The sequence below is a fragment of the Aureobasidium subglaciale genome, assembly GCF_000721755.1.
Source record: "Aureobasidium subglaciale EXF-2481 unplaced genomic scaffold scaffold_46, whole genome shotgun sequence".
NCBI lineage: Eukaryota > Fungi > Ascomycota > Dothideomycetes > Dothideales > Saccotheciaceae > Aureobasidium > Aureobasidium subglaciale.
Window position 1 is genome coordinate 14,993 of NW_013566949.1, and position 19,971 is coordinate 34,963.

The following is a 19,971-nucleotide window of genomic DNA, read 5'->3' on the forward strand; positions in this document are numbered from 1 at the left end:
CTTCTTGAGCGTTCAATTGAAATCACCACTCTTCTTCACAAACTCCTTCCAAGTAACAGGAGCCTCCTCCAACAAACCAAGACTTTCATCAAGACTAGCACCATTGAAGTATCCAGGTTCCTCAATAAACAAATGGTTCTCGAGCATCTCTTCAGCCATGAATTCGGGAAGGTATGACTTGTACTGTTCGCTTGAGATCTTGTAGAAGTTTGTCTTCTTGCCGGTCACTTCTTCAATTTCTGACAGGATCTGTTTGGGAGTGTAGTAGTCGGTAGCGCAGAGGATTTGCTTGCCGGAAGGAGGACTTTGAGACTTGATGGCGGCCTTGACGAATTTGCCTGATGATGTCAGTATTGTTCTCTGAATCGAGTTTGACGAGATGAATGTAGAAACTTACCGGTGTCTTCAGCCGTATCGAAGAGAGGGAACTTTGCGTCATCGCTGATGGGCAATGCCCAAGTCAAAGACCCGTCTTCACCTTTCTGCAACATCTGGCTCAAGTTGGACATGAAGTAGCCTGGCAGGATGAAACTACAAGGGACACCGGTCTCCTTGATATACTCCTCAATCTCTGCTTTGCCGTCAAAGTGAGGGACATGGGCGAGTTTACCCTTGCTGGTTTTGGTGACATTGAGCAAGGAGGAGAAGATAAGATGTGAGATCCCTTCTTTCTTAGCCACATTAGCGACGTTTTTTCCCTGGGCGATCTCAGTAGCTGGATTTGCAGTTTCCCAGTAGTTTGTGACAAGGAAAACTGTGTGTGAGCCTTTGATAGCTTGAGCGACGGAGGCTTCGTCGTTCAAATCAGCCTACATGGGTATCGATGTCAGTGTGTGTCTTTCCAACTATTGGGGAATTTGCTTCTCACGCTCTTGAGCTCGACGCCCTTGGCTGCCAAAGCCTTTGCAGACGGCTTTGAGATGTCTCTGGTGATACCTCTGAGCTTGAAAGATTGCATGATGGTGGAATCGGCTAGCAGATGCTTGATGACCGAGCCACCTTGATTGCCAGTGGCACCGAAAACAGTAATGAGCTTGGACATGATTGAATAATTTGGTGTGAAGAGACTTGGATAGCTTGTAGTGCAGTGGGATCGTGTTGTGTTGGAATGGTTAGAGTTCGTTTGCTGATGCCCGTCCTGGATCCTTATATAGCAATGCGATGCCTACAGATGGATCGGACCATCATCTACGTAATGCTCCCCGCTTCGTCAGCTTTGCAGCTGTCGCCCCATCTCGCTGCCGAGTATTTGGTGATGGTTTTGCGCTTCCATACTCCAGCTTACCAAAGATAGCAGGAGCGGGCTTTGGACGGAACCCGGTATTACGAACGACAGCAATACATTGTTTCAGAGCAGTGTAGAAGAGCTGCTTCGGCAGTGGCTGCTGCTGTGAAAGCTTGGCGCCCCACATTGCGGCTTCTAAGAAACAGAGCCCGAGCCCGTCTGTTCTTCCGACTAAAGACGAGACATGACCACACCTTTCTTCATGCTGACAAACTATGCTATTGCATAGAAGAACTGCAATAGAAGGCAGGCTACAGGAAGACTTCTCCCGGCGACTCAGGTCTGAGTCCTATCTCCCTTCGCCAAACGTCTCCAACTTCATGCCCGCACAGAACGTCATGTCGATCAGTACCCAACTGCGCACGTGAACAGCAGCTTGCAGTCTGTCGTCTGGAAATAACGACTTCTTGATTCAACACTCCTTCGCCGCATCCTCGTACACGATCAATAGCATAAACCAACATCCGCGGAAGCATGCCAAGCAGCAATGACACTCGTTTGGTGCGAAAGCCAAGACGCGACTGCAACACGAATCCTACAAGGACATAAACGCGTGCCTCTGATCTGCCTGATCATCGTGTATATAAACAAAGCTGGGAGTAGAAGACATTGAGCCACGTTCCTGCTAACGAGTAAGTAACATCCCAGGCTCTGTACAATCGAATGGTCAGGTCCGTCGTGAACACCCTATTTGGCACCACTTAGCTTTCGATCTGATCATGCTTTCTCGCGCCGCTTTATACGCGGTTCTCTTCGCAACCTGCACAATCACCTCGACCAATGCCGCCGGCTATGCGACCCGCGATCCCACGACTCCAGTCTGCTCAGGCTTCACCACCCTCACAAACACAAGCCACGTCTCTTATTCCGATGCCAATCGAGTCATCTCAAGCGGTGTAGTCTGCAATACAAGCAACGTGTCCACTTCATGCAGTGTGCTCAGTGGAGGATGGTCTGAACTTTACAACTATGTATCATTTGCGAATGGCACCCAGATCACAGATCAGAGGTATGCCGTCGGATGGACCATGTGGAATTCGACTGGAGACTCTCGGGCGGTGTACGATACCGCGGGCTATGGAGCAATGGAAAATGAGACTGTCACTTTCGACCAGGGCACCAGTGGATGGGGTAAGATTTGCCTTCTTTCTTTATATCTTCGAACCCGCTCCGTTCTGTTTACTCCCTTCTTCCATTTTCCACGTCGCTGACCATAGTACTTTGACAGTCGTGTTTACACCAGAATACCGCTGTATCAATGGGCTAATCCGAAACTGCCCTGCAAACTTCACTCTGGCAAACGACACTGAAGTCAGAGTCTGCTACCCCATGTTCACCGACCGATCAGTCGCTTTCGAGAGCACGACAGGTCACTTCGAAAACATCAGTATTATTGCTGGTCAGAGGTTCATCAACGAGACCAGTGTGAGCGCTGCTACGCAGTTAAAGGAGAATCCGAATAATCGACCTCCATACGGGCTTTCGTCTGGCGATGCTGCGAAAATGTTTATTGGGTTTGGAGGAGTGTTGGGATTAGTGGTGTTTTGGGTAGGAACTTTTGCTTTGTAAAGGAAGGAAGGAGGTGTAGCATGTCTGGATAGATAGATTTTCCTACCCAATAGCTAACTCACAGTCTTTACTGTTTGTAGGTATCGCGTATTGTTCCCAGATCTTTGTACCCCAGCGTTTCATATGCACCTATCTTGGCGTCAGCAGACCCCGCCTCTTTCCAGGGCTGCAGCTTGATCCTTCCTGTCCTTCATCACTCTCTATTGCCCTCAGGAGACTCTGATGTATGTAAGTAGGCGAGCTTACGTTCGTCGTTGCTGCATCCTTGCTCCTGTAGCGATCTACACTCCAGCTTTTAGCCGCTCCGTCATGGAATTGACCGGTGAGACCTTCGCCCACGTGATCGACATCTCTACACTCTTCCTTACGGTGCCTCTACTCAGCACTACCCGTCGATCTGTCCATCTGCCCGCCCAAGTTTGGTTTTCTGCCGCAGTACCAGTTTACTCATCTGTGGGTGTCTTGCCTGCTTTGCGTCTCTAGCTTGCATCTGCTAGCAATCGATGGTTTGATGTTCCAAATTTGTACCACCCATGCATACTTAGGTAGTACCTTTTTCCCTTTTTGTCAAGCTCAAGTAAGCGCTATGGCTGAGAAATCCGCAGCCGCATCATCTCACCTATCCCCATCTATATCTATCTCTGCCTCTGCCCCCTTCTGCTACGTCTTGATCGAGATTCTTCAATCTGATTCTTTCCGACCTATCGTTGGCCCTCTCGCGATAATTTCTTACTATGGCTGCTCCGATGAAGATCATCATAGCTGGAGGCGGTATCGCTGGTCTGACGCTTGCGAACGCTCTTGAGGTTTGAGATCCGACAATCCGTCATCATACATACAAATGACAATGTGACCAGCAAGCAAACATCGATTATATCCTCCTTGAAAGAAGACGAGAGTTGGCGCCGCAGGTGGGAGCTTCCATTGGTATCATGTCAAATGGGGCTAGGGTGGGTACCAGCTTACTCAAGCTTCTTGATCTCGACATAGCTCACATTGCACAGATTATGGATCAGTTAGGCTGTAGAGATGCCTTGTACGCGTGTGTGGTACGTGAAGACGCCGGAAATTACATCCGTGAGCAGTGCTTGACTCTAATAGGAACCAATCCAATGGATCCATGATCGCGATAGCGATGGCAAACTGTTGACCAAGCCCAACGGGGTTTCGAAACTCATGAAATCCAGGTAGAATATGATGACAACACTCCGAATCAAATGCCTACTAACAAAAGAAAGGTCTGGATATGGGTTTGCATTCAGCGACAGACAAGATATCCTCCAGGTATTGTACGACAACATCAAGGACAAGAGCAAGATTCATGTAGGGAAGAAACTTTCGCAAGTTCGTCAACACTCTGGCGGAGTGACAGTCATCTGCGAGGACGATACCTCTTACACCGGTGATATCCTGGCAGGAGCGGATGGTGTCAACTCGAAGGCCAGAAGCGAAATGTGGCGCCTCGCGGATGAGGTAGATTCCGAGCTGGTCAAAGCCGATAAGAATTGTAAGGTCCCATTGACTTGATATCTCAAGCTCGGCTGACCGCATTTCAGCCCTCGAATGCTCGTATCGGTGTCTTTACGGGATTGCTTCTTCCTCTGCTGGCTTGACCATCGGCGACTTGCATATCGGCTACAACAAAAACTGCAGCCTCATGACCATCGTCGGTAAAGATGATCGCACCTATTACTTTGCTTTTGAGATGATGGACGAGATCTACAAGCTTCCTCATATCCCGACGTACACCGAGACCGACAAAGTTGAGTATGCAGAGCGTCTGGGCGGTCTGAAAGCTACGGAAAGCGTGTGTCTGAAGGATATACACAAACATAGTGTTTCAAGTACGCTTGTTGGAGTCGAAACTGCTTCGTACAAGGTATTATAAACCCTATTGTGAATGGAACATGTGCTAATAAGACCCAGATCTGGACGTGGGGACGTGTTGCTTGCGTCGGCGACGCCTCTCATAAGATGACTCCAAATGCTGGCAAGCTTTTGTTCTATGCGAGAGGCGAAAAATGCTGACGATAAATAGGCTTTGGGGGGAACGCAGCAATCGAAAGTGCTGCCGCTCTTGCCAACTCGATCAAGAAGCTGGCCGATCAGACTCAGGGAGCACGACCATCCGAAGATCAGATCGTGGCTTGTCTTCAAGACTACCAGAAAAACCGCGAGATTCGGGCCAAAGCTGCAATCGATGCCTCGAGTCTGCTCACCCGTCTCCAGGCTCATGCGACTTGGGGCCATGTCTTGTTTGCAAAGTACGGACTAACCATTCTTGGAGACTTTCTGGAGAATTTGGGTAGCAACATGGCTGTTGGAGCAACTCTGATTGATTATCTCTCACCTCCGGAGCAATCCATCAAAGGTACCCTGCCCTTCAATCCTGAACAGGGTGATGGTCACAAGGAGAACCTCCTTGTCCGAGCTATGCTTGCAGTACCTTTCCTTGGTCTCTTTGGCTATGCTTGGAGTATCGCGAATCCTACATTCATCAACACTGGAAATGAGAGTTCCCTGGGTTTCGCCCAGAACGCCACTGGACAGTTGGTACCGCCTTTGACAGGAAATTTTCTGGGCTTTGCCGGACAGAGTAACAGGCGAGTACCGGAGCCCATGAGATCCTTGTATCTCCTGCTGATTTGAACAGATCTGATGTCTTGACCGGTGTCTATGTCTCTGCTTCGGGAAACTTCGACGCCGCTGCCGGCCATCGTATTGCCACTCTCTTAGCCTACTTCGGCGTGGTCCTTGCGATTTGGTCTATCGAGTCTGTCCGTCGTTGCAACGCCTTGATGCCAGTTCAGCTGTGAGTGACCTCCATGTCAGGACAATTTGACAACGACTGACAAATGTTAGACCTAGTCTGTTCGCAATCTTCGCCCAAGTGAAGGGGATCGGACTCGTGGCCCCCTTGTATTACTTTCTCCACTGGGTGTTGACACCCATCGACTCCTTCAAAGCCACCGACATGAGACTGACGAGACTGAACTATACACGCTCAATTCTGCCCTCGCTCTTGATGGTCTACTACTTTCCCATTCTACAAGACTACTTCCTGCCCGTGAACGTCAAGGTGCAGACTTGGTTGCAGATCTGGCATTTCTTCCCAATCTGGCAATCTCTTACGCAGTGGGCTATCAGCAAGTTTTTGGAAGATACCATCGACCATGACAAGATCTACGCACCAAAACGTGATGTCTCAACCATCAGATACACAATCGCTGTACCTGCTCTTGTATCGACGGCTGTCTGGCTCTGGACAGTCTTCAAAGCACCCAGCTCACTATATCATATCTTCATCCCCCAGATCCCGTTCCAGGCCGTCACTGATATAGAGTCCTTCACCGACAACGTGGTACAGTGGAATCTACTCATCTTCGTAGCATCAACATACCTTTGGCTTGTTTACTTTGCTTGGGACGCCAAATCTGCTGGTATGCTTGAGAAAAGCTGGTTCGAATTGGTGACGACTATGACACTGCTCACAATCGCCCTTGGTCCTGGTGGTACAGTTGGGCTAGCTTATCTGTACAGGGAATACATCATTACGGAGAAAAGGCATAGAGCCGCGTTGACGGTGGAAAGCGTGAGAAAGAGAGCTGCTGCCATAGACAGGAAGCTGTAGGACATTTGAGCAGCGGGGATGTAGTATCACGCGGAAGAGTATGTACATGGGATGGGATGTGCGTCGTTGAAGCCAGTTGATAATTTGGTCTGGTAATTCTATCAGTCGTGAATGGAGTACGGTTCTGTATAAATGAATGCGCCGCGATCAATCAATTTATACGTTTTAGTATCCTAGCATCCTTGTGTTCCCGGAGCTTAGACCTCCGCAGCGGCAGGATGGTGAAAGTGGCTCTTGGTCTTCGAGTCCAGTCGGAATGTGTCCTTGGCCTCTAGACACACAACACGACATCTCAATTTCCTGCTCTTGTACTGGAAGTCCGGCTCCCAATTCGAATCTTGGCTTCACGACTAATCTCTTCGCACGCGATGCGAGGTGCTCTGAGATCGGCAACTATACCAGATGTGAAGTACCCTTGATGCGTCGGTGGCGTTGCTGGCTGACTGTCATGTTCAGAGTAGAATGGAGGTCATGGGTCGTCTTCCGAAGTGGACTTCCGAAGGAATTCTCGAGCTTCGGCCGAAGTCCCGGAACAATCGGATGAGTACGAAGTCTGGGTGACAGCCTCTCACGCGCACCTCTTTTGTCGACAAAGATCTCCAACATCGCACCCCCGTCCGATCTAAGAGTAGGAACGCACGATGAACTTGTGCATTGATCTGCAAAGCTGAGCTTATCTTCGGCACGATAACCGCAAAGGCGCTTTTTTTTCGCACCTTGCTCGGCGTCTTGCTGTTGTTCTCGAACGAGGCGTTGTTATCTCGAGTACCACATCACCGGAGGATGCTCTCGGTTCACGAACGATGAGCGGATTGGTGAAAATCTCGGTCGAAATGATGGAACCTGCTGCCGAGACTCTCTGTATAAGTATACGTGAATGACCACCGACATCCATTATCGACATTAGTGCTCACCGGGCCCTATCAGCCCTCTCTGTACCCTCCATTCCACAATGACCTCTACCATGACGCAACGTCCAATTGCGCTGTGGAGATCTCTTGGAATCGATCGACGCATGCTTCTCCTCATGTTAAAGTAGAGCCCATTCCTCTCCACAACATTGCACTTCCACTGACTGAACACCACAGAGGATCCATACCAACGGCTGTATCACTGGCACTCTATCAAAGTACGGCCGCTTCTGAAGTATATCAATCTCTTGGATTCTTGGTAGCAATCATTGCGGTCGTTACTGTCAATCTGTTACCGCGTGCGAAGCTGATACAGATGACCTTGACCATATGCGCATTCACGGCGATTGCAATCCCACTTGCAATGCTTGCCACATGGTCCAGCCTCCAGGCGCGATACCACACTGATCCCCAGGGCCTACATGCGTACAATTCTTCTCAAAGTGGTGACTACATCTCCCACGGACTGACTCATGACACTAAACTGATTAAACATTAGCAATCACTGGAGTCTGGCTGTTCTTTCACATCTGGTTAAGCAACAGTATCCAAGCGCGCTATCCCCATCTTTTGATACCCACGATCCTCTACAACATCTTCATGATTGTACAATTCACATCGTGCTCACGATTCACAACTTGGACTCAGTGTTGGGACCTCATATATCTCACGACTCGCTGCTATTTTACTGGTGTAGCCATCAGCTTCGTCTCCGGCATGTTCATATATCCCGTCACTTGTCGCTCCGAAATCTTTGAGGTCCAAGAAAAGTACATTCGCTCGGCTCAAGGTGTTCTACAACAGGCTTTTAATTATATTAAAAGCATGGGAGACGTGTCCGAATCCTTGGCAGACGCCATTCAACCACAACAGCCCCCGGATGACTCCCAGACTCGTGCAACCGATGAACAGGGCGATAGTTTACAACAAAAAATGTCTGCCCTCAAGACGCTGTATGTCAAGATGCATGCGGAACTCATCATGGCGAAGCGCGAAGTCGCATGGGGAAAGTTGGGTGCAGATGACATCACTTCGATTAGTAACCTGTGTCGTCGCTTACTCATGCCGATGTGAGTCGATGGGTACATCGTCGTATACACAAGATCGTGAGAAGCTGACAGTGTATACTAGTGGTGGCTTAGCTCACCTCAAAGACCTCTACAAGGCAGTAGATGATCCTCATCACTTAGCTCCTGAGATTAAAGCCGACTCGACTTCGAAGATGTCTCCCTGGCACGACGATGCTGTATGGTCCACCTCTTTTGGTGCTCTCATTGCACCTGCAAGCAATCTGATTAACGCTATCGATGATGGACTGGAGCATTCCGGACTGATGCTGGAGATTATCCAGGAGTCAACGTCGTCTAGACGTGCTAGATCAGAAGATCAACCTGATCTAGAGTCAAAAGGAGAGCTGATGAGACCTGGAGATCGCAAGTTCGCAACACATCTCGAAGGTCTTCTTCTACAGTTCAAAACAGACAGACTTGACTCTTTAACACCCTGGTTGGGTAATGAAGATCACACCGATGCCAGAACAACGACGCTACGAGAGACAGCGGATATAGACAACGGGAATGGCTCATCAGAACTCGAATCTTTGCATGATCCACGACTCAATCTAGTTCTGTACACCCATCACATGGTAGGTCAAGTCCGCACATTCACCTTCAGCTTCTGATGAAGAATCCACAGCTATATACAGCGGGTCTTGCTGTACTCGAGCTCTGCAAGTTCTCTGACAGTCTCGTATCGCAAGGCGTGATGTCACACAATCGGCTCATCTGTCCCTCGGTTCAGGTGATCGGTCAATGGCTCGCGAGCGTCTTTGATACAAGTGAAGCAGCCGTTGCTGACGAAGATCGACCAAACAGCAAGGAAGAGGAACAACTGATCTTTGGACAGACCAGGCGAGGGGCGCATAACGTAGAGCATCTTCCTCCCACAAATGTCTATCAGCAATTCGGTGTCCGACTCGGAAAACTTCAACGATATCTCAAAGGATCCGAATTCAGCTTTGGCTTCCGGTCTGCATGCGCTACGATGTCGTGCGCTATTTTGGCTTACCTCCATCCGACCCAGGATATTTTCACCCACTACCGTCTGATCTGGTCCGTCATCATTGCAGCTATCGGTGCGAACATGTCGGCAGGACAATCTGGCGTCTCTTACGTCCTTCGCATACTTGGCTCGTTAGCGGCCCTCATCATCTGTTACCTCGTCTGGTATATCCCCAACGGTAACACAGCGTGAGTATTGTACTGCCTAGTCCGAGCCGATACCCTCAGCTGATATGTGACTAGCGGCGTGATCGTGATGATGTGGTTCGCATCTTTCATCCAGATGTACTTTCTTATAAGATGGCCACGCCACATCATCGGCTGGTTGGTCATCCTTATCACCGAGGTACTCTCCATCGGATACCTGACCCAAGTGAACAAAATCGGAGTAGAGGCCGCCACTGCCCGCGGCGTCATATACTACAAGCCCTACGAAGTTTGTGCTGTTCGAGTCGCGTGTGTCTTATGGGGCACTCTTGCTTCGATCTTCTTTACATATCTCCCATATCCCATCACGGCCAGGAGTCTGATGAGAGATCAGCTGTCGAAGAGTATGCATCTAGTCGCCAACTACAACATGATCGTTCATCACACCCTCAAGTTTAGGCTCAGAGGAACGGAAGGCGACTCAACAAATCAGCAAAGCAGGGGCTACGTCTTGGCGAAAGCACGAAAGGCCATGTTTCACAAAACCATGGCTTTGAATGCCTCAGTCAGGCACAGTCTCTATTTGCAGAAATACGAGCCAACCCTTGGAGGAAAGTTTCCTGTTGCAAAGTACAAAGACATCCTCGATCGACTATCACTGTGAGCTCCATAGTGGATCCCCGATATCTTGCATCCGCTGACTATCAATTAGACTGTTAGAATACACAGCGCTGATGTCATACTCGACACAAGCATGGTCAACCCATGGTCCTCACGCTCAGTATCACCAACATTCAATATCGGCAAGGCAGTGGATGCAGGATCTCTGTGAGCTGATCGAGTCAGCAAACATACATGCGCAAAAGATCAGCTGTGTGCTATATCAGCTTTCCGATGCTTTATCCACAGGCAGGCAACTACCCGGCCCGGTCGATGCCGTCAAGCCATACGAGCTTTGGCAAAACTTGGAACAATTCGACCCGCAGATCTTACATCGTCGACATGTTCGAGAGCTTGGCTATTCCACTTATGCGGTTGTCGAGCTTTTGTCTGGTGTCGTAGCGAATAGCGTTAACGAGTTGAGCAGAGACGTTGAGTTTCTGGTCGGAGTGACACATTTTGACATCATGGCTGATGGATACGACGAAGCTGAGTAACTAGTCTACTCTTGATTGGCACCAGAGCATATCCCCCGAGAAGGGCGTCAAAAGCTCGTTGTCGAGTGCCAGGCGGTCTCAAGCTTCATTCGAGGCTGCGAGATGCTTAATGAAGGACGTAATATCCGCAGACGGCTGTTAGATTTTGATAATTTTCAGGTTGGTGAGCAAGCTCGCTCGGAACAACTGGTCTTTTCTGTTCGTCAAATTTTGGGCCGACTTCTGGCCGGCGAGACAGAGTTTGAGTGTCAGTTCCCAGAGTCGACAGGTGGTACTTTGTCTTTGGAAGCAATTCTGGCCAGCTACGGGACATGGAGAGATACTGCGCACCCCAGTCAAGGACGATAACTAGTACAGAGACACGAGGATACGCCTCAACAGGACTGGCGAAGCTAGATGTGGTAAGACAAGATTTTACCAGTACCAGCAAACGTTTACTGAAATTGCAAGTCACTTGAAGCCCAACAACTCAATAGCACTCAAACCTCCGTTTCCTCATTCGTTCATATACGGAGAGCATCCCTGGGATCGGCTTACGATGACTTCCAGACTTCATCAGAGACTTTTCTATGGTCATCAAACTCCATCAAAGTCAACACTGGGTCATTGTAAGCCTTCCTGCTGATTCCCGCCGTCATAAAAGCTCGATCGATGCTTCACCAAGTCAACTAGCCTTCTGGTTTCCGTACAAGAACGTTGGCACTTGAAAAATCACAATCATACGGTGTGCTTTCAAGATTCCAACTGTGAGAGACTGTTGTCCAAACTAAATTACAAACCTCTCAAGAAAGAAGGAATCAAGTGTACGAAACAGCTATCAAAACTCGTGGATAGTAAAAGGACCAAACAGAAGGTGCTTCGACACATCTGTAGAAGTGTGTGAATCCAGTGAAGCGTCCATACAAGTGTCATGTAAGAACTGTATGAGTAGGAGTAGGTATAAACCATGAAGGCGGAGAAGGAGGCGGATACGGGCGTGGAGGTCTGGCTCGTGTGGATCTTTTGGTGGGGGTCCATTTCCCTTGTTCGACAGAGGCCAAGTTTGATCCTTGGGCGGAAGAGGTGGAGGCTTGTTCTTTGGTGAAGGAGGTGCAGGATGACTCTTGACTGGAGGAGGTGCAGGATTGGCTGCAGGTGGATGCTCACATGTCATCGCGTGCCTGATTTGGGACATGATCAAGAGTGACGACAGTACTACCAGCTGGAGACATGCCGCGATGTATCACCCTGGTCGATTGTTTCCTGCCGTGAGTGGCGTTGGAGGGAATGGATGTTCATGAACTCGATCTCGATAAGTTTTTGGCAGAACTCTAAACCCTGCCGGTACAATTTCAGAACCGCTGTTTGCCAAAAGACATTCCGGCTCAATTACCATGGACATTGCAAAACTCATTTGTCAAGGTACTTCTGGAATCGGCTGGAGCTAGAGACTAGCTTGCATTTCCAGGATACATATTCTTGATGTTGTGAAAGTCATACGAGCACCTTGTACCCGACTTCACGTACATTTTGTCAAAGACAAGAAACGCAACACGATGGTTGCGGGAAGATGACTGGATAAGAGACGGGCAACGAATGTGTGTGTAGATCTAACAACATGAATCATTATGGGGGTATATATACGTTAGAAGAATTGCAGCAACGCTTGAAAAGGCGAGATGACAGGAAGAAGCTCTTCACCATTCAGGATCTTGGGACACGGCATGACAGCCGGTGCCACCAATGTAGTCTCGAGCTTCGGTGTCATCTTTGACGACCATGGGATTGCGGCCTTCCTTAGCTTTTGCGGGATCCCACTCCAGTACGCTCGAAGGATCGATAATGACCAGCTTTTTATGCTCGGTCAGCAGTCGTGTGATGTTCTCATGGATGAGTCGTCGCGCGATGAAGTTCAGGGAGTAGACGTGACGGAAGGAAAAGACGATAGCGCAGGCATTCCGGTGGTCGCCAGATCCTGGGTCCATAGGGTCTGACTCTCCAAGTTCCCGCGACAGAGCTCTTGTCAATCTTTCTGCACCGGGGAAACGTACGGCACCTCTTAGCTTGAAGACGATGACCTTGCGCTCGCAGTTCTTGTTGTGGTTTTCGTGTTCGCCATCGACGAGGGTGGAGACACTTGTTTGGACGGTGGATCGTGCGACGTGACTGACATCCATCATGTGTAGTCCCATGTCGCGCGAAAGTTGTTCGCACATGGCGACGCCACGAACGCTGTTACCGCGTTCGTCGATCTTTGGAGAGAAGGTGGCGATGCCGACTTGGCCGGGCAGAGCACCGATGATGGCACCTGCGACACCGCTCTTTGCCGGGAAGCCGACGTTGGACACCCAATCACCAGCAGCGTCGTACATGCCGCAGGTCGTCATGACGGACAAGACCTGACGGACACTCGTCTGCGGGATCATCTGCTCTCCGGTGAGAGGATGCATGCCGCCGTTGGCCAGGACGGAGGACATCATGGCCAAGTCTTGGACGTTGACATTGATGGAGCACTGTCTGATGTAGCCCCTGACGGCCTCCTGAGGATCGCAGGAGATGACACCAGCAGCCTTGAGCATGTAGCCGATAGCCATGTTTCTGTCGGCAGTCCTCAGCTCAGCCTCGTAGACCTCCTCGTCGACGCGTAGTTGGCGGCCTGCGAGTCGCGACAGGGCTTGGAGAATGCGCTCGGTCCGTTGGTGCAGCGTCGCAGTCGGCGAAACGACAAGCGTGTGTGCGGTGATGGCTCCAGCGTTGATCATCGGGTTCATCGGACGGTTCGTGTTGCGCTCGAGCGAGAGTTGGTTGAACTTGTCGCCTGAAGGCTCGACGCCAATCTTCTTCAACACTGCCTCGAGCCCAGAGTCCTCGATGGCCATGGCGTATACGAACGCCTTTGCGATGGACTGGATCGAAAACTCGACCCTGTCGTCTCCTGCAGAGTATACATTGCCGTCGACCATGGCCAGAGCTACTGCCATCTTGGACGTGTCGGCTTTGGCCAGCGTCTCGATGTATGCCGCAGCAGCGCCTCCGTCGTTGGGACGCGCCACCTCGAGCACGTGGTGCAGGTAATCGGGAATGGGCGATTTCATCTTTTCTGACTTGTGTAAAGTTGATGAACAAGGCGTACCCTTGTTGGGTACAAAATGTTTCGTCGACTCATCATTCCATGCCGCTCGGTATGAGTGTTTTTTTCTTCTCACCAGTTACGTACAATCTCTCTTTGCCAAGCCGTATCCTGACGCAACATCCGCCGGAGATCGGAGATCGCGCTGATCAGCACGGTTAGATAAGATGCGGAGATCCAATTCCCATCTCCGAACAATTGTGGTGCTTCTATATTCCCATCAGTTCAGTATATAGTGCATTCACTCTGCGATTGTCGTCCTCCAGAGAACAGCTACTGCACGTCAGGACCGCTACACGCAAAGCCCAGCTGCAGTCACGTGCACGGTTGGACATGCAATTCGAGCATGAGCTATGCAGGTCAGCGCAGAGAACCAATTTATTTTTCGCAATCTGGCGGCATGCATCCTGGGCTTCATTCACCTGTCACTGACGATGCTCTTTTCATTTGCGATGAGACTGGTTTGACGCCGAGTGCGCTGACTCTGTTTCGGGCGATTGTGTTGTCAAGTGGGTTTGTTGGATGGGGTTGGAGGGTTGATAGCTGCGACGAAAGTTGTGATACCGGGTGTGCAGATACTGGGCATCTAGGTGATTTCCATCATCAAGGAGGACTGGTAGCTAGCTATCTTGAGTAAACTCATCAGACTCAAAGAACGAGCGCCGATGCGTCAGCACGCCACTGAGAAACTCTCCATCTCATCTCAAGCCTCATCGTCCACCATGGCATCGCATTCAATCTCCACCAACATCTCAGGATCCACAAATCCACCAACCACAAGCATAGTCGCAGTCGAGCCAAACCCATCACCATTCTGTTTCCCCAGTACCTTGCTGTACGCTTCCGCTACTGCACCACAGTCCTCCTGCTTCTGCACAAACATCTTTGTACGCACAATATTTTCTGCTCCTTTTCCTCCCAAAGCTTTGATGGCTTTGATAATCTCTTGGAAGGTCACATGGGCTTGAGCGCCTGCATCGCCAGGATGAAGCACCTTGGGGTTGTTTGGGTCGGAGCTTGGGTCGACGGCTGTAGTGCCCGAGATGAAGATGAAGGGACCACGGCGGACTGCACGGTAGTAGCCAATCTTGGCTTCCCAGGGTGAATCTGTTGCGTAGTATTGTTTCGTTGTTGCTTTATGAATTGGAAGGGCTGGAGGTGACATCTTTGCGGTATACTGATTCAAAACGCAGCTGCGTGACTCGAGGTTGGGAAAAAGTTCAAAGAGATCTTGGATTGATATGGCACATTCAAGGAGTTGATAGTACCCTGTGAGTATGTGGAACAAAGTTGAATGGTAGCCCGAACACAAGTGTGAGTCATTTTGAGTTCGCGTCGCAGAGCCGCATATATACAAGCTTAACGCATTCAAGACGTGTTGACAAGAACGTTCTCACATTATCTTCATCTTCACAGTAGAGCCCTCATTGATTGACCAGTCACGTACACGCTGCGCTTGTTGTATTCAGCTGTCAGATTCCGGCCAACGCTAGAGACAAATGCTATTTCATTGTCGAGGTCCCATTACGTATCCTTGCAGAGTGCGACGTTCAGCCGAAAATGTGGAGGAGATCTCAACCAGAATGACGATAAAAGAAGTCCATAATAATCGGCGTAGCATCAATCGGAGCTCCAGCATTGATACTTGCCCAAGAATGTCCCCATCCGGCGACCTTGTAATGAGTAACCAACCCTTGCACACCCTTCGAAGCCCCAAACTCGTATTTTGTCACTTTCCCACTGGCCAAAGACGTAGTGACGTTGGTTGCTGACAGGCCGTCGCGGAGAGCCCAGTCAGTCACCCAGTGCGACACTGATGGAAGACAGTATCCTCGCCGAGGGCCACCGGGATAAGGAATCGTGCCATCAGCATCGCCATGAAACTCAAGCATCGGGACGTCCGCACGATCTGGCGAGCAGACTGATTGCACAAGCGTGTTCGTAAGTACGGAGGGAGGGTTGCAAGTGCCTGTGGTATTAGTGTACTCAGCGCCAGAGTTTACAGAAAAAGCGCTAAATCTTTTGGATAGTGTTGAATCGCACGCAAGAGTACCGACGAAGCCTCCGCCGTTGGAGAATCCTGCTGCGAGGGTTCTGCTTGTGTCAACACAGTAGCGGGTTGAGATGTAATCGAGCAAATCATCGGTGAACGCCAGGTCGTCGTAGTAAGGCGAGCCACCAACTGTGTCTGGATCTCCCTGCCATTCCAGCTGTTGCAGGGTGAGTAATTGTCTCGGGATACGGTTCCTGCTGATTCAAACTCACATTGGCACCGAGAGGATAAACAGCGATGGCAAAAGGGTTCCAAGATTCGCTCGAAAGCTGCGAGTCGCTCTCAACTGAGAGCTGGTTATTGGAGCGTCCATGATACGCAACGACCAACGGCGCTGCTTGATTGTTTTTGTAAGAAGTGGGCACATGCACATTGAACGACCGGACTTGGCCATTCGACGTCAGCTGGAAAGTGGTCGATTTACCTCCAAGCTGAACACCGGCTGGCAAAGCCTTACCGCATCCAGAACTCGCTGCACCGCTTCCGGACACTGGTATCGGATAGTTTTGTGAGTTGATCAAGAATGCGCTGCTTGCCGAAGACTTCGTAATCAGAGAGGCAAAGGCTTTTTTGAAGTAGCACGAGGTTCCGATGTAAGTTACCGCGTTACAATTTGTCGTTGTCTTGCACGCTTGAATGCATGCTGGCAAGCTGGCAGCGGATACCGAACCGAAAGATCCGGGACTGGTGTCGAAGCCGCAAAGAATCTGCCAATCATCGCCAGCCGAGTCGGCGAAAGAGGTGAAGTTTGAGGAAGGACACAGACTTGTCGAAGCTGCAAGTGCTACGGTCGACACAGGAGTCGATGAAGATGTCGTCGTGGAAGTGACCAATGTTGAAGCGACACTGCTCTGGGATGCTGCCACAGCGTCGCCCAGTCTATTTGCTGAAATGTATGTATTCAACGCTGTAGTGTAGGTGCCCATACTCTTCTTCAGCCAGCAAGTGCCCGAACTGAGGCCATTGGCACCGCCGACATAAGTGAAGCCTTGACATCCAGCCGAAGCAGCTGTGTTGCAGGCAACCATACAGTCCAGATATGAGGCAGCCGCATGAGTATTGGTGTATGAGCCGATGCTATTATCAGATGAGCAAGTGACACGGTAGGTACTGCCATTACTGTCCGTGATGATCTGCCCGTTTGCGGTCGGACATTGGCTCGCTGAGGGTATGGTTTGTGCAGCGGCTTTTGTTGCCACAAATGCCAGCAGGGTCAGCATAGCAGACTTGATCGTCATGGTTGCTTGTAAGATCCAAGTGTTTGATCGAGTCGCGGACAAAGGACCAGGGACTCTTTATGACTGGAGCTGTCTGCCTCGTCATCAGTTCAAGCCCATCAACTTGGTCGGTACCACTAGTCACGATCGAGATATCAAATCATCTGGCAGGCCGTGGGGCTGCAGCGCCGCATCATAGAAGAGGTTAACCACCAATCTTTGTGTGAGGCGCATGTGATGAGCGACCACACAACTTGGTAAGGTTGAAAGTTGCATGTGGAATGCAGCAAAAGGACCACTCTGCGACAGGCATTCTTGCATGTGGGAGCTCAAACTGCTGTCGCACGTGTGGCCGGTGACATCTCGAACCTGCACCTTAAATATACAGTTTCGGCTCGCACGCCGTCTGCTTGAAACCAGGCACAAAGTCCGCGGCTGTCGACGGATTATGATCGCGTCTTGCATGGGGGCGTCATCAGACACTGCACACTTGTGAGAGGTAGACAGTTGTATGTCTCATGTACACTAGATATTCCATGGTCACGTCAAGCGAGGTGATTAGTTGTGCGACCTGACAGCTGAGAGATAGAGATGGAGAAAGAGAGGTCGCTTCAAGAAGCAAGGCGTGGGGGACGATCGACCTCGGCTGCGATTGCTCGTGGAGGTCTGCCGTGTCGGGTATGATCTACATGTGCCTGACCAAACCTTATCTGGTGCACTTACCTGTTCCTGATGCTCCTGTCTCGATCTCTTGGTCATCGGCCTGCGGAGGTTGGAGCCGAGTATGACCATCATGATTCTATGTCGTCCTGCCTGGGGTTCTGCTTAGCAGCGATCTCGATGCGGATCGATCCGTGGACTGGACTCGGTCAGACCACACGTTCATGATGCGCCATCTCACGGGGATCTTCTTGGATAGCCTCAAGGCAACGCGCTCAATCTTGCATCCCATTCTATCCACATCCATTGATCCAGCTCACATTGTTACAGAAATTAAGATCAAGTATGTTACTCGTCGTAAAAAGACAGCCAGAACCAACTTGATGATTGTATAATGTACGCTGCAGTGCCTCATGTGACTTTCCTTCAGACGACAATCTGATCTGCATCCTAGCATCCAATACGGAAATAGCGACAGAGGATGGGGTTCTTCGGCGGCTTTGCTACAGAAGAGGCAGACGAAGACGACCCGCCTCCTGTGGAGGACGAACCACCTCCTGATCCGCACTTGCCACTACAGTCAGGGTTCACAAGTGGTGTAGAACTACTGCACGAGTTGTCGCGAGGAGCTAGATATAGGTCAGTATATCAGTCCTGATGTCTGGAATAGTGGACGAACATGTAACGCATTGGCAGCAAGTGTCACAGCAGACAGTGCACTGATTTCCGGAGCATCCGACACTTGAGGATCCGCAGTTGACTTTGATACCGTTGCTGCAGGCTGAGCGTTTGATGAGGTCGAAAGCTGGGTTCGGGGACACTGGGGAGGCGAGAACAAAAGTGCTGAAAAGCAGGACCAGAAGGCCCAAGGCGACGGACAAGGGCTGGCGCATGTTGAGATGTGAAGCGCGAAAGGTAGTCGACAATAGGGAAGTGTTTCTTGGAGAGATAATGTCCGTCAGAAGTATTGAGAATAATGGGAGATCAGCAAGTGTATTATTATACAGACATTTCTATGCTTTTGACCTCCGAGGGCGTGGTGACAGTTCCAAGCCGATGATGTGAATTGTACCTTGATTTGGGGAGAACCTGGGGAAGCCACGCAGGGCCTCGACCAATTATATATCGGCCATCTCGATCGCGACTGCCACACAGCATGATTTCAGGGTAGTTGCGCGTAGGCCAAGAGCAAGCAGTAAAAGCCATTGCGATATGACCAACATCGTTGGGGTCACTGAGCCGCCCTCGTTATTCCCGCGGCTCGAGCCTAGTCGTGAGGGTGATGCGATTGATACCATCCGCTGCAGTCAAAAGCTTGGCTGGTTGTCATTTCAGTCCAAGGAGAAGCTCCACCTGACCTCTAGAGTGCTAGAGTGCGTGCGCTGTTCCAGCCTGATACAAGATGAGGGCTCGAAATCTCTGCGAAGGCACAGCGGCTCCTCGGGGGTTTTCGAGGCTCTGCGTCTGTCTTATGCTCGCGGCTCAGCTTTTGATCTCTATCATACCTCTATCCTGTATAGTGTTCAAGAAAGCGCGAAACCTTTGCGACCGTTGCGACATATCTGTAGATTGTCATAAAAAGCTAGGATGACATTGAAGAATCGCTCCCCAGATCACATACCAAACATCTCATGCAAAACCGGTCCAAGAAGTGGGAGATCTCGCCAAAGACGTGTCGTATTTGCCCATACCACAATATCCCTTGCCTCGAGACTTCTGCAACTGCTCCAAAACATCCACGATACACGATTGAGCGTTGTCACTATTCTTGCCGTCGAAGGCTTGGGATAAGTTAACAACAACTTCCCATAACTCCCAGAGAAAACTTTCGATATCTTCCGCAGTTTCGTCAGGTCTCATCGTGCGATTGAATGGTATAAGAAGGTTGAGATGGCGTGCAGCAGCTATCGCATTGTGGTTGGGGTATAGGAGAATCTGATTGTTAAGAATCTGGGCGGCGACATGCGAAACGTGCCATGGATCCGCAGGATCACGCTGAATTTGGATTAGACGTTTCTCATCCATAATGAGTTTTGGTGGAGGACACACCTTTGCGGAGAGCTCGAATGGCAATCCAATATGTGCGAAGGATGTGCAACGTTGACGTCACTGTCTCGCGCTCCGTCATCGTGTAAGTCACAAAGTAAAATCCGCAAAGCACATGAGCATTGT

At 50.2% G+C, this 19,971-nt stretch overlaps 9 protein-coding genes across 9 annotated transcripts; 3 read left to right on the top strand and 6 right to left on the bottom strand.

Annotated features, from left to right (window-relative positions):
* Nucleotides 1-12: 12 nt before the first annotated feature.
* Nucleotides 13-1,042, bottom strand: AUEXF2481DRAFT_34114 (uncharacterized protein; the record flags this gene model as incomplete). Its single annotated transcript, XM_013483289.1, has 3 exons — nucleotides 13-338; nucleotides 398-809; nucleotides 869-1,042. The coding sequence occupies 3 exons, from the start codon at nucleotides 1,040-1,042 to the stop codon at nucleotides 13-15; spliced, it is 912 nt and encodes a 303-aa protein (XP_013338743.1).
* Nucleotides 1,043-1,471: 429 nt separating this feature from the next.
* On the top strand, nucleotides 1,472-2,969 carry AUEXF2481DRAFT_84079 (uncharacterized protein). Its single transcript, XM_013483310.1, has 3 exons — nucleotides 1,472-1,864; nucleotides 1,923-2,416; nucleotides 2,514-2,969. Exons 1-3 carry the CDS (start codon nucleotides 1,773-1,775, stop codon nucleotides 2,852-2,854), a joined length of 927 nt encoding a protein of 308 aa, XP_013338764.1. The 5' UTR covers nucleotides 1,472-1,772; the 3' UTR covers nucleotides 2,855-2,969.
* Nucleotides 2,970-3,493: 524 nt separating this feature from the next.
* On the top strand, nucleotides 3,494-6,957 carry AUEXF2481DRAFT_576182 (uncharacterized protein). Its single transcript, XM_013483312.1, has 11 exons — nucleotides 3,494-3,660; nucleotides 3,712-3,804; nucleotides 3,859-3,903; nucleotides 3,956-4,041; nucleotides 4,093-4,361; nucleotides 4,411-4,733; nucleotides 4,781-4,844; nucleotides 4,893-5,457; nucleotides 5,508-5,666; nucleotides 5,717-6,889; nucleotides 6,942-6,957. The coding sequence occupies exons 1-10, from the start codon at nucleotides 3,589-3,591 to the stop codon at nucleotides 6,483-6,485; spliced, it is 2,445 nt and encodes an 814-aa protein (XP_013338766.1). The 5' UTR covers nucleotides 3,494-3,588; the 3' UTR covers nucleotides 6,486-6,889; nucleotides 6,942-6,957.
* A 480-nt stretch (nucleotides 6,958-7,437) lies between these two features.
* Nucleotides 7,438-10,760, top strand: AUEXF2481DRAFT_704612 (uncharacterized protein; the record flags this gene model as incomplete). Its single annotated transcript, XM_013483313.1, has 7 exons — nucleotides 7,438-7,520; nucleotides 7,574-7,842; nucleotides 7,896-8,466; nucleotides 8,528-9,041; nucleotides 9,092-9,645; nucleotides 9,700-10,263; nucleotides 10,316-10,760. The coding sequence occupies 7 exons, from the start codon at nucleotides 7,438-7,440 to the stop codon at nucleotides 10,758-10,760; spliced, it is 3,000 nt and encodes a 999-aa protein (XP_013338767.1).
* A 1,676-nt stretch (nucleotides 10,761-12,436) lies between these two features.
* Nucleotides 12,437-13,834, bottom strand: AUEXF2481DRAFT_71632 (uncharacterized protein; the record flags this gene model as incomplete). The annotated part of the gene is made up of 1 exon (XM_013483299.1): nucleotides 12,437-13,834. One exon carries the CDS (start codon nucleotides 13,832-13,834, stop codon nucleotides 12,437-12,439), a length of 1,398 nt encoding a protein of 465 aa, XP_013338753.1.
* A 249-nt stretch (nucleotides 13,835-14,083) lies between these two features.
* AUEXF2481DRAFT_45249 (uncharacterized protein) lies at nucleotides 14,084-15,245 on the bottom strand. Its single transcript, XM_013483293.1, has one exon. The coding sequence runs from the start codon at nucleotides 15,032-15,034 to the stop codon at nucleotides 14,573-14,575; it is 462 nt and encodes a 153-aa protein (XP_013338747.1). The 5' UTR covers nucleotides 15,035-15,245; the 3' UTR covers nucleotides 14,084-14,572.
* A 198-nt stretch (nucleotides 15,246-15,443) lies between these two features.
* Nucleotides 15,444-16,848, bottom strand: AUEXF2481DRAFT_71669 (carbohydrate esterase family 1 protein; the record flags this gene model as incomplete). The annotated part of the gene is made up of 2 exons (XM_013483305.1): nucleotides 15,444-16,079; nucleotides 16,135-16,848. 2 exons carry the CDS (start codon nucleotides 16,846-16,848, stop codon nucleotides 15,444-15,446), a joined length of 1,350 nt encoding a protein of 449 aa, XP_013338759.1.
* Nucleotides 16,849-18,378: 1,530 nt separating this feature from the next.
* AUEXF2481DRAFT_45255 (uncharacterized protein) lies at nucleotides 18,379-18,814 on the bottom strand. The gene has a single exon (XM_013483294.1). The coding sequence runs from the start codon at nucleotides 18,690-18,692 to the stop codon at nucleotides 18,429-18,431; it is 264 nt and encodes an 87-aa protein (XP_013338748.1). The 5' UTR covers nucleotides 18,693-18,814; the 3' UTR covers nucleotides 18,379-18,428.
* A 215-nt stretch (nucleotides 18,815-19,029) lies between these two features.
* AUEXF2481DRAFT_45256 (uncharacterized protein) lies at nucleotides 19,030-19,836 on the bottom strand. The gene has a single exon (XM_013483295.1). The coding sequence runs from the start codon at nucleotides 19,822-19,824 to the stop codon at nucleotides 19,429-19,431; it is 396 nt and encodes a 131-aa protein (XP_013338749.1). The 5' UTR covers nucleotides 19,825-19,836; the 3' UTR covers nucleotides 19,030-19,428.
* Between the last annotated feature and the right edge of the window lie 135 nt (nucleotides 19,837-19,971).

What these genes read in the sequence shown, in the direction of transcription:
- AUEXF2481DRAFT_45249 (XM_013483293.1), bottom strand. Translation starts at nt 15,034, where the DNA reads ATGTCACCTCCAGCCCTTCCAATTCATAAAGCAACAACGAAACAATAC.
- AUEXF2481DRAFT_45255 (XM_013483294.1), bottom strand. Translation starts at nt 18,692, where the DNA reads ATGCGCCAGCCCTTGTCCGTCGCCTTGGGCCTTCTGGTCCTGCTTTTC.
- AUEXF2481DRAFT_84079 (XM_013483310.1), top strand. Translation starts at nt 1,773, where the DNA reads ATGACACTCGTTTGGTGCGAAAGCCAAGACGCGACTGCAACACGAATC. An exon ending in CTGATCTGCCTGATCATCGT is followed by an intron (nt 1,865 to 1,922) that starts GTATATAAACAA and finishes CTAACGAGTAAG; the next exon opens with TAACATCCCAGGCTCTGTAC. An exon ending in CCAGGGCACCAGTGGATGGG is followed by an intron (nt 2,417 to 2,513) that starts GTAAGATTTGCC and finishes GTACTTTGACAG; the next exon opens with TCGTGTTTACACCAGAATAC.
- AUEXF2481DRAFT_576182 (XM_013483312.1), top strand. Translation starts at nt 3,589, where the DNA reads ATGGCTGCTCCGATGAAGATCATCATAGCTGGAGGCGGTATCGCTGGT. An exon ending in GGTCAAAGCCGATAAGAATT is followed by an intron (nt 4,362 to 4,410) that starts GTAAGGTCCCAT and finishes ACCGCATTTCAG; the next exon opens with CCCTCGAATGCTCGTATCGG. An exon ending in GCCTTGATGCCAGTTCAGCT is followed by an intron (nt 5,667 to 5,716) that starts GTGAGTGACCTC and finishes GACAAATGTTAG; the next exon opens with ACCTAGTCTGTTCGCAATCT.
- AUEXF2481DRAFT_45256 (XM_013483295.1), bottom strand. Translation starts at nt 19,824, where the DNA reads ATGGATGAGAAACGTCTAATCCAAATTCAGCGTGATCCTGCGGATCCA.